Below are 17166 nucleotides of genomic sequence, written 5' to 3' on the forward strand. Positions count from 1 at the left end.
GTAGCCCAGGTTAGAGCATTTCCGGAAAGGTGTGAAACTATGAAGCCCACCTTAGCCCTGGGAGTTGAAAAGTTGTAGGGCTTAAAAGTAAAATGAACCAAACAAGAATCAAGGAATCCACGAAGGGTTTTTGCAGACCCATCGTATTTGTCAACAATGCCGTCCAGCAATACACTTTCCTTTGTGGCAGAATCACGGGATAGAACTAATTGTTTGAGAGCAGCGTTTTCCGCTTTTAAATTTTGTACCTCAGTTGTTAATTCTTGCATGCCACGCATGAGATCCTGAACAGCCGCTTCCATGTCGACTTCGAGTTCGGTCGTTTGGCGTCTCAAACTGTCACGGAATTCCCCCTTTCTCACCTGGGAGTGATCCTTGCAGGATTTCTTGGGCGGTGTCTTCTTACGCACGGACCTGGTCTTGTATAAGCCCGCGCGAGCCTCTTCTGACTCCAGCGTGCGTTCAGAGTTCCGGAATTCAGATACTCCGGGATCCAGGAACGAAGAAGGTGCGCACACGGCGCACGAGTCCAGGAAACAAGGAAGAAGGAAGAGGGGTAAGGGAATGGAATTAGGAGGTCCAGGAACAAGGATAACAGAGTAGCGAACTACAGAGCACACGTCTAGTCGCTGCTTCCAATAGCATTGAGATGCGCGGGACCGCGGAGGCGCGGCCTATTTGTAAAATACGCTACGTCTGACGTAAAGACAGAGGAAGGCGTTCCACGTTAGACGGCCATGTTGGAAGTATCAAGGAGTACAAGCCCCGTTGTGATAAGGATCATGAAGTCCAAAAGGGGCGCATTCTGTGGTTCATGACACTTTTCTTACCTCAGTGGTCCCACTATGTCTGAAAGACATTTGGATAGCCCAGATATCAAAGGAAAGTCCCGATCCAGAGGTTGCAGGTCATTTCTGTCCTATCACTAGTGTTCCTTTTCTTTTAAAAATTCTTACCTGCAACTCCAGGGACATATAGATAGACACTGTCTATTGGGTGTCTGTCAATCGGGCTTCCGTGCACGGCATAGTGATTGCAATGCTCTATGGGCTAAGTTAGTTGAGATTGTGGACGGTGGCCAGGTTGCTCTGCTTATGCTCCTTGACCTCTTGGCAGCATTTTATCTGGTAGATCATTCTTTGCTGCTCGAGAGGTTAGGGAAGATTGTGAACTGTTCCGAGTCCACCATCTCATGGATGTCTTCTTTTCTCTGTCCTCTAGAGTATCTACCAGTGGATTTCAGGCACCACCTGAGCTGCTGTCCTGCGGTGTCCTCCAGGGTGCTTGTCTTTTACCTACCCTTTTCAATATATATTCTCGCCCGCTCTTTGACCTTATGGATAGTGTTGCTATTAAATATACCAACTTGGCCGACGACATCTGTTTGTCTCTTATGTGCGCACTGAGGCATATGAATAATAATAACTACCGCCAAAGTGTCTTTCAGACTATCACTCAGGCCCCTATAAAACATGGCAGCCTTCTTTTGCCCTGCGCAGGATGTCTCATCTACCATTGGTTAAATTGTGCTAGATATACACCAAGATGCCTGTCTGAAAATTAACAAGGTCAGAGAATACCTGGGCATGTGATTAAGCCTTGTGGCGCGAGTTGAACCCCCAGTTCATAGCTCTCAGGAGGACCTCACAATCATAAAGAACGGGGTTGTTGGCATCCAAGAGAGGATTAGCCCAAGCGACCGGAACGCCCCTTAAATAAGAGAGGACGAATGCTGCTTTGGTAGTGGCATCTGGACAATCTGCAGGCCTGCAGAGGAAGTGGAGTCTGCATTGATTGATGAACCTTCCGTACGTTCTTGGGTTCCCATGAAACTGTTCTGGGGAGCTAGAAGCAATGGGGCGGGCAATGCCACTGGCCCCGGGGTCCCTATTAGATCCGGACAGGAGGGGACAGCAGCAGGAGGAAGAGGGCGGTCTGCCCCAAATGAGTCTCTGTTGTCTGGTGGGAGCATAGCCCTGGTGCTCTGAATTGCGTCCAAACGCTGTTTTAGGGCCACATGAGCAGCTGACATATCAGCCCATAAAGAGGCAATGGCTTAAAATCATGTTTGGCACTAGATCATTACAAGTCTCCATCCTACCCTGGTGTAGGGAAGAGTGGCTCTACAATCTGTCAGTGTGAGCCCAGAAGACCCCCTTTAGGAAGGTAAGACTTTCCTTCCAACCTGTCAGTATAGGAGCATTGATAGTATCACTACAATTAGTGGTTAAGCGAAAAGGCAGGAGTAAGTCACCAGACTCACTCTCAGCTGTGGAGGGAAAAACAACTGTGAACTGGTTAGTCAACACAGTAAAGGCAGAAAAGTGAGAGCTAGAAGCATAGAACAGGAGGGGCATAGATACACAGTCCAGAATAGAACCACACAAGGTGATGCAGTCAAGGGTTCCAAACAGTCTCCGGTCACGAGGTGTAGCAAGAGTCCAGAAATCCAACACAAAGTCAGTACCAAGCAGTCCAACCATCCATTCCAATCCAAAACACAAAAGGGAGACTAGAAAGAAGTGCACAGTTCAAGGTCATGTGGATAGCATAGAAGACCAAGCGAAAAAGCGCAAAAACAATGAACGGGCCCACGTACAAATCAAATCCAGAGTCAAAATGGGAAAATCCAACAAAGAAAACAGCAGGCACAGGCTTGCGGCGTAACATCAGTTGCAAAGTGGCCCCCCGCAGTCCTGGAAGGGCATTATGCTTCTGCTGCTACGACGCTGGTCTCATCACAACGCACTGTTATGGGGTGCTCCGGGGCACAGGAGCCGGACTCAAGTTCCCAGGGTCACCGGGGTTCACTGCGGACACGCAGTGAATGACAGTAGATGGGGCACCCTCTGGCAGTAGGATCACCGGCTGCTGGTGGTACGCTGGTGGTACCCAGTGCCCAAAGCCCAGGCACAGTGGTCACACCAGCCCCGGCTGGCTACAGGGCCGTGATCACATGGCCTGATAGGCACACAAATAAAGACAGGAGCAAAGGAGTTGCCACTAACTGGGTCTCCACTGCAGTGCCGCACGTGCCTGCATTGGCCCCTTTTATTAACATTCGTGACGCAGTGATGACCCACGTCTCGTCAGGATTCAACACCTCCCATTAAAAGGGGCACTACATTACCTCCCTCTTTTATTATAACGAAACAAACAGAACAAACTTTTAACACAGGCCTAAAAGCCGCCAGCCACTTTGGTGCATTCCAGATCACACCGTTTCTAACCAACAAGAACTCAAAATAAACATTTTGGCACCCCTCACACAAGTGCTTGCTTCCTTCCTGGCTGCTGCTCACTGTAATCCTCGGTCAAACTGTCCAGGCGGGACGGGTCCGTTCCCGGCAGACCTAGTTCGCGAGGCTGTCTTTGGCCGTAAGTGCCGCCACATGATAGGAGGAACACATCCTCTTCATCCTCCTCGAGCATGTACTGACGCTCCTGGTTCTCAGCTACATGGACCTCTTCGTCCTTGGGCGACTTCCTCCCAGACGTTTGTCCTTGATTCCCTTCCTGCTTGGGTGCCGGCTTCCCTGCGGTGGCAGGTGCCGGTGCGAAGCACACCCTTGCGAAGTGTCCATCTTTTCCGCACCTGCCACACGTGCGCCCTTTTGCAGGACATTCATTGGCGTGCGGCAGGTCCCATCCGCACTGGGGACACATGTTGCCCACCTCCTTCCGCGGCCATTCCCCTATCCTGGCGGTTCTGCTGCCTTGCCATCTGCCTACAGTGCACGCCTCCTACAGCTTCACCCGCTGTAAGGGCTCTTCGAGCTTGATAAACTGCCTCAAGATGTTCATGACTGAGGCATGCACTTCCGTCAGCTCTTGCGCTCGGCCTAACTCCAGGATTCTGTTTAGGCTCAGCCCTGGTTCCCTGAGAACTTGCCTGCGCAGCTTGGTGGAGCTGCACCCGTATATTATTTGTGCTCTCACCTCATCCTCCTCAAAATTTCCCAGGGCACAAGACAGCGCAATGCCACGAAGACACCCGTGCAATGCGTCCAGGCTCGCCCCTTCTTCTTGTCTCGTGCTGCGCATTCAAAATCTCTCATAGTCCCTATTTACCATGGGCATGAAATACGCATTCAGTGCTTCAATGGGTGCTGCATACAATTGGTCCCTGGGCTGCAATGTTTTAAACAGTCTCTGGACCGCGGGGCCGGCCGAATATAGGAGGGTTGGTCGTTTCACTTTTTCCCTTACCTCCACAGCCTCAAAATATAATTCCAGATTTTCGACCCACACCACCCAGCGAGGACCTAAACTGGCAGGTGCTCCCACCACGTCAAAGATACGTAATGGGGCGAACTGTCCATTTTGTCTGTAAGACCCATGGGCGTCACCGTCCTCCTCACTCATGATGGGTCCTGATGCGGGTCACCACGCTGACACAAAGGGCGCACAAGCACTCCTGGGTGGAGCCGCTACCCTTCTGTTTTGCTTGGGTATGTCACCTGTGGTGTCCTTGTTGAACAGCCCGTGTGTTCCCCTCTTTACTGTTCCGGTGACTGATTGAGGAAAGGGCACGCATCAGCCGCCCCCTTTTGGTTCTGGTTGGTGGGATGAGAAAATTGTTTCAGGTGGGCTGCAAGGGAGTTGGCCACGTTATGGCGGGCTGAGGAAGTGTTCATGGGGCAGTCCTGCCTTTGACACTGTTCTTTTTTTCTATTGTTTTCTTTTTTGTGGAGGGTCTGTGTGGACGTTGGCAGCCCTTTGCTCCTGCCTCGGGCACCGTCTTCCTGATGATACCGGGGAGACGGCAGCTTCGCAAGGCTACGTCTATTTGGGTATGCATCACCTTGGGCCTGGGAATAAGTTGTGTTAAAATCTTTGCACACCGCTGCGGGCCCGGGTTGGTTCCAAATTGCTCTCCCTCTAACCTGTTGCCGACACCGCTCGTCTGTTCGTTGCGGCTTAGCCCCTCCTGGGGACACAGCAGCAGCAGTGAGGCTGGCGGTGCCACGTCCCTGCGGCCACGCCCCCTCATAGCTGCGGCTGATGCCGCTGCCTTCTTCTGCAGCGGACGCCGCACACTTCTTCTCCCTCAGGTCTCCTCCCCTCGTGACCAACGGCCCCTAGCAGCCCGTGCCCGACTGGCACGGGGACTTGGCCATGCACGCCGCTGGCTCGGCGCTCCTGCGGCCACACGCCTCCCACCAGTGCACCTCCAACACGCCAGGCACCAACAGCCCTTCGGCAGCCCGCGCCAGGAACAGCACGGGGACCCAGGGCATGGGCACCACATTCGTCGCCAATGTTATGGGGTGCTCCGGGGCACCGGAGGCGGACTCAAGTTCCCAGGGTCACCTGGGTTCACTGCGGACACGCAGTGAATGACAGTAGAGGGGACACCCTCTGGCAGCAGGATCACCGGCTGCTGGTGGTACGCTGGGGGCACCCAGCACACAAGCCCAGGCAGGGTGGTCACACCGGCCCAGGCTGGCTACAGGGCCGTGATCACACAGCCTGACAGGCACACAAATAAAGCCAAGGAGTTGCCACTAACTGGGTCTCCACTGCAGTGCTGCACGTGCCTGCAGTGCATGGGCATAATTTTAGGGGGGGGCAGGGGTGTTTATCCCCCCCCCCCAACTTTCATGGCTCACCATTTTCTCCCCATACATTTGGCTGGGGCACCTTTTCACCAGATGTCATGACCCCTCCCCAACAATTTCAGCAAAGTTACTCCACTGCTGCAGTGGCCCCTTTTATTAACATTTGTGACGTAGTGATGACCCACCTCTCATCAGGAATCAACACGCGCCCATTAAAAGGGGCACTACATTACACGCACTATTGGTGTAGAGCATGGCACAATGACATATGCCCCTTGCAATAATGGGGCAGGCAAACGCCACAGTAATAGCCAGGCGTTTTGGGGTGTGCATGTTGCAACCTGACAAGTGGCATGGGGTGGTGTGTAGTAGTGGTGTGAGTGTGTAGAAGTGTGGTGAAGGAGTAGGGGTGTGGTGGTGTGGAGTGGGGTTGGTGGTGAACCTCCGCACAGCAGAATATCAGCCCCGATACTGTGCCTCCTTACCCCACTGCACCCACAGAAGAATGAATATCCCTACCTGCTGTTCTGAAACTAGAAACCAACAACCCTCTCCATTCTTGTCATTTTACAAGTGTTTTGGTTCTCGTTCTAAGGGGATTTGGGCTTGCTTTTTTGGACAGCAGGGTGAGTAGGCAGGGGAGGGGGGCGGTACGTTATGGCCAGAGAATCAGTGTGGTGGGCAAGGAATGAGCTTGAGGGTACAAAGTCACAAAGTGATGCTGAGCTCTCCTGTAGAGCTATGCAATGAATAGAGCAGCTATAGGCACACACGGGGCTGAGGAACAAAGGAAGGATCACTGTGCACTAAAACAATGAAAGCATGTGATTTGAAAAGCAACTCTGGATTGGTCCAATTAATGCAAAACCTCTGTACGTGCTATTAAATTGCAGAAGGTCACGTAAATTAAAAATTGTGCATTTTCTGTTTCATGCCACGAACGTTACCGGTTCCGATGCCAACCACAAATTCTAGTTGCCAGCACCCCTTCTCTCTTTATTTATACAACGTTTTGCCACATATGGTCGTACTAGAATGTGCCAAGATCAATCGTCTGCAGATGCCTGTCTACGCAGAGCCTGAGTCTTGTGTGAGCTATGGTCCCGATTCTGTGTATAAATACCATAGTTGTGTTTGTGTGTGAGCCTTACACGCTCCCGCCAATGATCCACTGCACTGTTACTTCACTACAGAGACGCATGGCTCACCTTCCCGCCAGCAGTGCCATGCCTAAAATCTTCGCGCTCAAACAGCGCTATCACAACTGCAGCCCTCGGGCCTACTACTCTGCTACACTGTGCTACCGTGCTTCGCCACTCATGCCTACCTCCATATCTATCTCTGCCAACAGTATGTTCGCTCAAAGAGGTCCCAGCAGGCACTCCCTGCCCTGCCACATTGCCGCCCTGTGCCTTTACCCTCAGTCACCCCTCCCTCCTCCTATATCACTTCTGCCTGTTTTTTGCCTGCACAAAGATGCCCCAGCAGCTGCCTTTTGTCCTGCCACCCTACGCCACGACTCAAAGTCACCTATGCGCTTCCCCAACACCATTTCTGCCAGCTTTAGGCTTGCACAAAAATGCCCCAGCGGCTGCCTTTTGCCTTGCCACTGTGCCGCCCTGGACCATGGCCCAGAGTCACCCATGCCCTCCTCCAACACTATTTCTGCCAGCTTTAGGCTTGCACAAAGATGCCCCAGTGGCTGCCTTTTGCCCTGCCACTGTGCCACCCTGTGCCACGGTACAGAGTCACCCCTGCCCTCCTCCAACACCATTTGTGCCAGCTTTCGGCTTGCACATTGATGGCCCTGTGGATGCCTTTTTCCCTGCCTTTGTGCCGCCTTAACTACACTTACATCTCGCCCAGGCCCACCAGCCAATCGCCCTCACAGCCCTGCCTAGGAAGCGCAAGGCTATCCAAATTGCGCTCCAGAACTTCTCCCCCTGAAATCCCTCCATTCCACAGCTCTCAGCTAGAATCAGTCGTATCTCTCCCTGAACCTTACCCCCCACCCTCTCCCATCCTACACTGCTCACTCACTTCCCTGTACCATATACCTCCATCAAGTCTGCACCACTGATGGAAAAATGTCTGCACCTCAATGGTGCTCTGATCAATGCCCGATCTCGACATGCCCACACCACCAATATCCACAACCTTGACGAAAACCACTTAGACTTCTTGGCGATTACTGAAACTTGGCTGCACAATGCTGCTGGACCCTCCCTTGCGCTTGCCATGCCACAGGACTATTCTATCTTCAGATCTGACAGAATAGACCCATTAGGAGGTGGTGTTGCCCTCATTGTCAAATCCTCTTTGGCCTTCAGAGAGATTCCCAGCACTCCACTACATGGCTATAAACTTCTCCTGGCCAAACTTCTTTCTCAACCTGCAAACTACCATCAATCTTCTTATCATATACCGCCAACCCAACCACCAGAATAGTGATTGATGAACCTTTCACCCACCCTCATCAAACACCTCTCTAAACCTCCATATTGCCAGCAACGCCCAAGCTCATGCCTCCTTGATTCTCTCTGGCCTTACTCGCACCATTGACACCCTGCTTAAACCTATTATGCCCAAATTAGGCAGAAGGCCTAATAATCGGTTTCCCGATGATTTTATCTCTCTGCGCCAACACAAATGTGCCCTTCAACACTCCTGGAGGCAATCCGCCCACACCCTCGAACCTTGCTCCCTACCTCGCAGCTTCAAAAAACGACAAAAACACCCTAATTATGGCTAAAGCTAATTCTTTCAGCACCCGGATCACTGAGGCCAGCTTTAGCGCAAAAGAATGATTTACCATCCTCAAAGAGTTAGAAAACCATTTGCCCACATCTTCTCCAGTCCATATGACAAAGCCTGATGCTCTAACATTCAAGCCACACTCTCCAACAAAATGGGCTCACTTAAAGTTAAAATCGAAGCCAAGAAACATCAGCTCTGCACCAAACCACCCGGACCTCACCCTCCCTACTCCCCCACCCCCATGGCCCCACCTTCCATTTCTCCCGTCACCCCTCAAGATATTACCACCACTATACTACACCTCCAAACCATCCAATTGCAAAGGCCATGCCTGTCCTGCCCTCATTATTAAACTCTGTGCAACCACACTAGCACCTGCGATTGACGACTTTGTGAATGCTTCCTTCGCCTTCAACAATGCCCCCGCCTGCCTCAAACCTACCTGAGTCTCGCCCCTGATCAAGAAACCGTCACTTGACTATCCCCTCCCCACCAACTACCAGCCCAATACCACGGTACCCTTCCTCCTCAAAATCCTAGACTGCATTTCCTATACCCAAATCCAAATCTCCCTTGAGCAACACAAGCTACTTGGTTCGAGACAATCGAGTTTCAGACCCAAACACAGCACAGAAACAGCACTCTTGGATCTCAGAATCCAATTCGACAACGTCTGCGACTCAGGAAATATTGCCATCCTGCTCCTCCTTGACAAATCAGCTGTGTCCCACCTCACTGACCATGACATCCTCTGCCAACACATTCTTACCAACTTCCACTTCTCCCACCAAGCCTCCCAATTGATCAAATCATTCCTGAGGCCGACCCTATCCTAGTTCCCTGCGGTGTCCCCCAAGGATACTGCATCTCCCCTGCTCTGTACAACACCTATACCAAGCCGCTTTTCCATGACTTTGATGCACTGGGCATTCCATATACCAACTTTGCTGATGACACGCAAGTCTACTCCCAATATCTCGGAATTAACCTAAGAAGTGGCAACAATCAACCAGACTCACAGAATCATCCAGAACTGGATGTCCACCGACAACCTATGTCTCAACGATGAGAAAACTGAGCTCCTCATATGCTCGGCTCGTCGCCTAAATGACCTGGACTCTTCATACTCCTCCTTTCCACCGACTGAATCACCATCCAGATCTCCAAACATGTGAAGACACTGGGGGGCTTACTTTGATCCAGAGCTCATCCTACTGCCCACACTGCCAAACTCATTTCCCTGGGTAGGACATTCATCTCACCGCAGAATTTCCAGACACTCGCTCGAGCCATTATTGGCAGTAAGCTCAATTACTGCATGTTTTGTTTTCTGGTACCCCTGCCAAAAACCTCGCAAAATAAGGCCTTAAGATTAGCCCTGGGTCTAAAACTTTCAGCCCACATCACAGCATCAAGAAGGAAGGCTCACTGGCTTTCTATAAAAGCACAAACTAAATTTAAAACATTGACCGTCACTGACCGATGTGTGCACCAGAATGCCCCTCTTACCTCATCCCACACATTTCAACAAAACCAGTTACTCGCTCCCTCCACAGCTCCTCCAGACAAGCCTTACATAAACCTCGATTCAACCGCAATTGAGGGGAGGGCTCCAGCTTCTGTGTCACTGCACCCACACTGTGGAGCACCCTCCCTGACCACATCCAGAATGAACCACCTTTCCTCGTTTTCAAAAAACCTTTTAAAGCATGGTTATTTAACAAATGTGTAAGCTGTATGTACTTTGCTCATAACCTGTTGCTGTCTGTAACCACCTACTTTGTACAATCCTCCGCCATGTTCTATCCCTTTCCTATACTGTCTGTAACCACCTTCCTATCTTCCAGAGCAAAGAGGAGTAGTGATTGAGCGAGCAATGGCTGGTCCCTTCATGACGGCATTAGAAATGGCTGGTGTATCTCTCACTGTCCTGCAGGTGGAGGAGGAGTTATTGCATCTGTTTGGTAAGACAATAAAATAATCAAAGGTCCACTATAAATATAAACAAACTTTTTTCAGGTTTTATTGAACAAAGTTATATAACAAACCAGAACTTCCCCATACCCTCCCATGTTGCTAGTCAAGTCTCAGTGTTTTCCATTTACGTGTCATGAGGTAATGGATCAGTTTGTTTTATCGTGAAGGGCTTGTGTCCCTACCTAGCCCCTGAAAAAGCCGCAGCAAACAGTGTTTGTGTGAGTATGTTCCACGCTGTGATCTCCCAGTTGGTGTCAGCAGTGTCTGCCTGCGCTGATCTCAGCCAGACCGTTGTCTGCTCTTGAGCCAAATTTTTGAGGTCCTGCCACCTGTCTTCTAGGTGCGGGCCCCTTGCAGACTTTCAAGCCATCAATATCCGCTGTTTAGCCAGCATAAACCCTAAATCCTTCATTTTAGAGGCAGCTCTCAAATGTCTGGGACGTGTGAAGCGACCTAGCAAGCGAGCCTCTGGTGAGAGTGGGTATATGTTCAGGCCTCCCTTGTACATCCTGTCTGCTATCCCCCCCTAATATCTCGCAATAATGTGACACAACCAGAACATGTTGTTAGACAGAATCCTGTGCAATGCCCTTGGGGACCACTAGACATAATTAAGACTACAAGTGGTAGTACAATTTCACCTTTGGTACAAGCCTGTACTACACAGAAAAAGTGTTAGCAGTGGCTGAGCAGCCAGACGTATCTTAAGAGCAAATGAGCAGTAGTAGAGATTACACAAAGGACTACAATTACTGTGACTCAAGCAAACACTGACTCAAGCTTTCTGGTTAAAAAATATAAGTACATTTATTTTTAAACCATCTGTTCACAAAACACTTCACTTCTACCAAATTAAAACCACACTTCAAAATATACTACACACAACCAATTCCCCTTGTGCGAAACAATTCAAGATAAGTACCTTAGGATTTCATAGACCGGTGTTGTGAAACAAAGATGTTACCGTGGGTTATTACGCGATCACTTTTTGACAGTAGTGACAGTTCGGTCTTACTAAAGAAAGGCGTACCCGCGAGAAGAAATGTTACCGTAGTCAAACACACTTAGCACATGAATTAACACAAGAGAATGGGGATAAAAATCATACGCAATACTTTTGTCAAGGCAGCTAGAATCAGAGGACACTTTCTAAAACGTAGATAAAAGTCAATAGGCCTGCGCCAATGTCAAATGGGGCAGGGTCCTGTTGTTGACGATCACAAGGCTAGAACAGTTCACGATTCGAGATTGCCAGGAGTACTTGGATATTGTCAAAAGGAAAGCAAAAGTTATAAGAGGGAAGGAAGACAAGGACAAGCCTTGGGTGAGGAGAATGGGTTCACCCCAATTCCTCGAAGCTGGTCACAGTACCTTATTTGTTTGAAGAAAAGCTGGTGCTACGGCAGTTGTTCCTGGTAGTTCCTGCAGACTCACGGTTCCTGGAGCTTCAGTCGTGGGGACAAGAAGGAGGACGTCTGGAACGATCTGCACTACCCAGGGATGAGCCCAGCAGCAGTGAAGCAACGGTGAATAAAAGGTGCACTCCTTTAAAACAGGAGAGGCTCTTCAGATGGCTATCCGGACCACTACAGCTGTGTGCAGCGATTTCGACCAAGAAGAGGATCCTCTGGCTGTGGAAGGTGAGCTGGTTGATCCCACCAGGCTCAAGGGAAGATGAATCCGGACTGCATCTTCTCGTCGTTGAAAGGTAGATAGCTCAGGACTGCAGCAGGGCTTCACCGGGACTCGGGAGTTGCAGCAGCCGTCTTCTTCTCCGCTTCTCTTCAGTTCTTTGCAGTTCCAGTGGCAACTCTGAATTCCAGCTCAAGAGTCCTGCCTTTTATGCCAAAATCCCCCATTCACACAGCCTGGCTGTCAATCACTCAGCAGGTGGGGTTGTCCGGCCCGGACAACCACCTCAGCCAATCGACATAAAGTGCGCTTGGGTCTCCAAGGAGACCCTGTGCAGGGGGTGACTAAACCCCTCCCTCACATTCAGCCCACCTAGACACCCAGGCGCCAGAGGAGGGCTTCTGGACAGAAGCCCACCAAAGGTCGGCGAACAAAGAAGGCAAACCTGGTTTGCCGCGCAAAGTCAAACACTAGAAGGATTTTAACAAAAAGAAATGGCGATAAAACCCAACCGGAGCCAAAATAAAAAGTATTTGGTCAAGCGGGTTTAAGTTCGAGGCTAATACAATAGCCTAAAACAGTACCACGTTTACATAGTCTAATCGCGGTAGAAAAGATAGGGTAGATACCACTGCCACCAGCCAAGTCTTAGTGCTAAGGGAGCGAAACAAAGCTCCAAGAGGCACAGACAAAAAGGAGTAGGAATTAACCCTTTCCAATACTCCATGCAAGATGGGGTGTATTGGGTCTGCAGTTTAAATGACTACATAAAGTAAATGGCAACTTTACCTGTTTCTTGGGGACAGTAGCCAGCCCCAGAAAAATGGAGTCAGTGGGAAGTCTTAGAGACAACCCTGTGTCACTGCAATGAAGGTGCTGTGTAACACACACAGTAAATTGGGCTCATGGAGTGGTGTGGCTTCAGAGCCCAAGATCACACAAACAGTAGAAATATACATGGCAAAACACATGTTAGAGTGGGAAAAAGGTTCACACTCTTACCAGGTGGAAAGAATAAACTCCAGAAATCCAGCAAAGCTGCTGATGGACCCACTAGGTAAGGGAAATTAGCCATAAATGAGAATTCTCCCTAACACTGCCCCCCACCCTGACGAAGGGACAGGAGGATTTAATCCACTCCTGGATGGATCTCATACCTCTGGTCGGTTATAAACATCCTAGAGAGACCATCAGCATTTTGGTGGTGAGTTGCTGCTCTGTGCTCAATGATAAAATCAAACCCTTGCAGGCAGATTGACCATCTTAATAGTTTAGGGTTTTCCCCTTTCATTTGCATCAGCCATCTCAAGGGTTGGTGGTCAGTCTGAATAATGAAAGTAGATACATACAATTATGGTGTAAACGTCTTCAGTAGCCACACAACAGCAAAACATTCACGTTCTATGGTTGCCCACGTTGTCTCAGGATCCTTTAACTTCCTGCTGATGAAACAAATGGGATGTTCCCTACCTTTCTCGTCCAGTTGACTTAGGACTGCACCTACACCTGCATTTGAAGCATCCGTTTGTACAATGAAGGGTTGGTGATAGTCAGGAGCTCTTAGGACTGGAGCGTGACAAAGGGCTTTCTTCAGGCCTTCAAAGGCTTGAGTGCACTCCTCATTCCATCTGACCTTCTTAGTAAATTTTGGAGAAGAGATATCATTCAAGGGAGAGGCTATGGACCCATAGTTCTCTATGAAGTACCTGTAGTACCCAGTGAGACCTAGGAAGGTTCTCCCTTGGGCTTGAGTAGTAGGGGTGTCCCAGTTTTGTACAGCTTGTACTTTGCTAGGCAATGGCCTTATTTCACCTCCTCCTACCTCATGTCCAAGGTAGACCACTTTGCTCTGACAAATTTGACATTTACTTGCCTTTATGGTCAGATGGGCCTGTTCAGGAGCCTGCAAAACATACCCTAGGTGTTCAATATGTTCTTTCCATGTAGGGCTGAACACTGCAATGCCATCCAAGTATACCATGCAGAAGTCCTCCATCCCATTCAGAACTTGATTGACCATCCTCTGAAATGTAGCAGGTGCATTCTTTAGTCCAAAAGGCATTACCTTAAACTGGTAGAGGCCTGCTGGGGTGGAGAATGCAGTTTTCTCCTTGGCATGGTCTGTCAGGGCTATTTGCCAATAGCCTGACATTAGGTCAAATGTGTTGAGTTACTTGGCTGCACCACGTTTATCCACTAGCTCATCTGTCCTGGGTAAAGGATGGGCATCAGTCTTTGTGACTGCATTTAGAGCTCTATAGTCCACGCAGAAATTCAACTGCCTTTGGTACAAGCACAACTGGGCTAGACCATGGACTAGTAGAGGGTTCTATAACCCCGAGATCAAGCATCTTGTTGACCTCATTCCTTATGTGGGTTCTGACATTGTCTGACATTCTGTACCCCCTGCTTTTCACAGGCAAACAATCACCAGTGAGGATATCATGCTGGCCCCAAGGGTCAAGCCTGGTGAAAGTGAGAACATGGAGGCAAACTGATTTAACAGTAATTTGCACTCATGCTGCTGGTCAGATGTGAGACTGGAAGAGAAATTAACTCCTTCCACTTTCTCATCTAAAGGTAAGCCTCTGAGGAGGTCAGGCAGAGGTTCACTCTCATCCTCCTCTTGAGCTGAAGCTAGAAGCAAAGCTCCTATCTCAGGTCGAGACATAAGCCTTTAAATGGTTAGTGTGAAAGACTCTGCGAGCCTCCTTAGGATTGCCTAAGTCCACCAGATAGTTCACCTCTCCAAGTTTACCCACAACTTTGAAGGGTCCTATCCATTTGTCCTGCAAGGCCCTCTGCCTTGTAGGCACCATAACAAGAACAAGCTGGTCTTGAGTAAACTCAACCATGTTAGCCTTCTGGTCATGCCAATGCTTGACCAGCTTTCAAGTTATCACTTGCCTCTGCCATCATGTGTGACATTCTCCTCCGGAGACCTATCACATAGTCAGTCACTCTGACTGGCTTGGGGGAAGGAGCACTCTCCAACCCCTCCTTAATCAGGGCCAATGGACCTCTGACTGGATGGCCATAGAGAAGTTCAAAGGGACTGTAACCTACTGCTTCCTTAGGGACTTCTCTATATGCAAAGAGAAGGCATGGCAGTAGAAGGTGCCACTTTCTTTTAAGGGGTTCTTCTAAAGCACCTATCATGCTCTTCATAGTTCTGTTAAACCTCTCCACCAACCCATTGGTTTGTGGGTGGTAGGCAGTAGAGAACTTGTAAGTGACTCCACAGGTTTTCCACATGGCTTGCATATAGTGGGACATAGAATTTGATCCCCTGTCAGATATCACTTCCTTAGGAAATCCTACCCTGGTAAAAATACCAAGTAGGGCTTTAGCCGCAGCCTGAGCTGTAACAGTTCTCAGAGGTATTGCTTCAGGATACATAGTAGCATGGTCTACTACAACCAGGATAAACCTGTTACATGAAGATGTGGGAGGGTCAAGAGGACCGACAATGTCAATCCCGACCATCTCAAAAGGAACTCCCACCACTGGGAGAGGCACCAAGGGTGCCACATTCTTGGCTCCACTCTTGCCAGAGGTTTGGCAAGTGTGACTGCTCCTACAGAATTTGTCTACTTCTGAACCCATTTTAGGCCAGTAGAAGTAAAGGGAGAGCCTTTTCTTGGTCTTCTTAAAACTTAAGTGACCAGCCAAAGGTATCTCATGGGCTAACTGTAGGAACTGGAGTCGGTTCACTGGGGGCACTACAAGTCTTTTGCAGTCCCCAGGGGTTGACTCAGTCGTTTCACTGTAGAAGAGGCCATCTTCCAAGTGCAACCTATACTTCCCAGGCTCTTCCTCATCGCGCTGAGAAGCTGCCTGTAGGCGAAGATCTTCAAGAGTAGGACACTCTCTTTGTTCTCTGCTGAAGTCTGCCCTGTTGGGTCCACCATCTGCCAGTAAAATCTGCAGCTCAGGATGTTCAGCAGGGTCCAGATCTCTAACCAGAGTAAGATCTTCTTCCAGATCTGAGTCCTCAGTATCTGGTGGGACCATACAGGGTTGAACCTCACACGCAGCCTCAGCTGGAGGTGGAGTCTCAGGTGTGACTTTGGACAGTTTTGGTGATGTCCTTGTAGGCACAGGGGTACTTTCATCTTTCCCCTTTGTCTATTTCTGTCTTGCAATAGCAGTAAGTCCTGTGGACCTGGGGTGATAGCTTCTTCTATCAAGTCCCCAGGAGAGCCTCTCAAGGGTTTCTCCCCAGCAGACCTCGTGAGTTCCTGCTTCCTTTTACTGGGAGGCCTGGGGGTACTAGACACAACTCCAAGAGTTTTTAGGTCATTACCCAACAGGACTCTCCCAGGTACTTCACTCTGCACACTAACAGGTATTCTGACAGTCATGTCATTGCACTGGATGAGAGCTGGTAACTGGGGAACCATTTGCAGAGGGCCTCCAGCTAACTTGGTTAGGTGTTTGGGTGCCTTGGCAACATCCTCTACCTTGAAAAAACATTCATCAACCACAGTTATGCTGGCTCCAGTGTCTCTGATGGCAGGGGTCTCCTGACCATTCACAAGAACACTATCTTTATAATACTCTTTAGTATTATCTGGGATTGCGTTATAGACATCTAAGTTCTGTTGTTCCCAAAGACCCAAGGACACTAAAGAAACACTAGCTGAGACTCTCATGGGTTCATCGTCCAGTAATTGAAAGTTTGCGCTTGTCATAGGTACTTCTTCCACCTCGGAGAAGGCTAAGGAGACAGTGTGGACCCTTGAAGGTTTACCCTTACATCTGGGATCGCCTTTCACATGGTCAGTAGCTTTACAAAAAAAAAACATTTACCAAATTTCCTATTGAATGGAGGCTTACTCTGACCTCCACCTGGTTTAGCACCAGATGGTACACTAGCCTGATTCGGTTTCCCTTGTGCCTTATCCTGGTTCTGTTTGGGGCCCTCTTTTGGATTGGAATTATTGGAATTCTCCTTGTTATCTTTCTTCGGCTGCTTTCCCTCATCCTTTTTCAGAGTTGCCTCAGAATCCTTGTTAGTAGCCCTGTTGGCAACCCACAAGTCAGCAGCCTTTGCTAACTTCTTAGAATCTATCTCCTTCGAATCAGCCAAGTGCTGTCTACGCTCAGGAGAGCAGGCATCATAAATTGACTCCAACATAACACGATTCCTCAAACCTTTATAAGTGTTCACTTTGAAAAACTTAGATGGTTGGGTTAAGGGTTACAAACAGTCACACACCTAGGTAGCCCAAGGGGT

General features: G+C 49.4%; 1 protein-coding gene across 9 annotated transcripts in view; it reads left to right on the top strand.

Moving 5' to 3' along the window:
* Positions 1–17166, top strand: part of TKFC (triokinase and FMN cyclase) — a 1395923-nt gene that overhangs the window by 989271 nt on the left and 389486 nt on the right. For all 9 annotated transcript variants that reach the window (XM_069623835.1, XM_069623836.1, XM_069623839.1 and 6 more), the window contains one exon: positions 10166–10282. In XM_069623835.1, the coding sequence (XP_069479936.1) occupies positions 10166–10282 (117 nt within the window). The remainder of the gene's footprint in view (positions 1–10165; positions 10283–17166) is intronic.

This window comes from Ambystoma mexicanum, chromosome 11 (genome assembly GCF_040938575.1).
Source record: "Ambystoma mexicanum isolate Mex_15411 chromosome 11, UKY_AmexF1_1, whole genome shotgun sequence".
Classification (NCBI taxonomy): Eukaryota; Metazoa; Chordata; class Amphibia; order Caudata; family Ambystomatidae; genus Ambystoma; species Ambystoma mexicanum.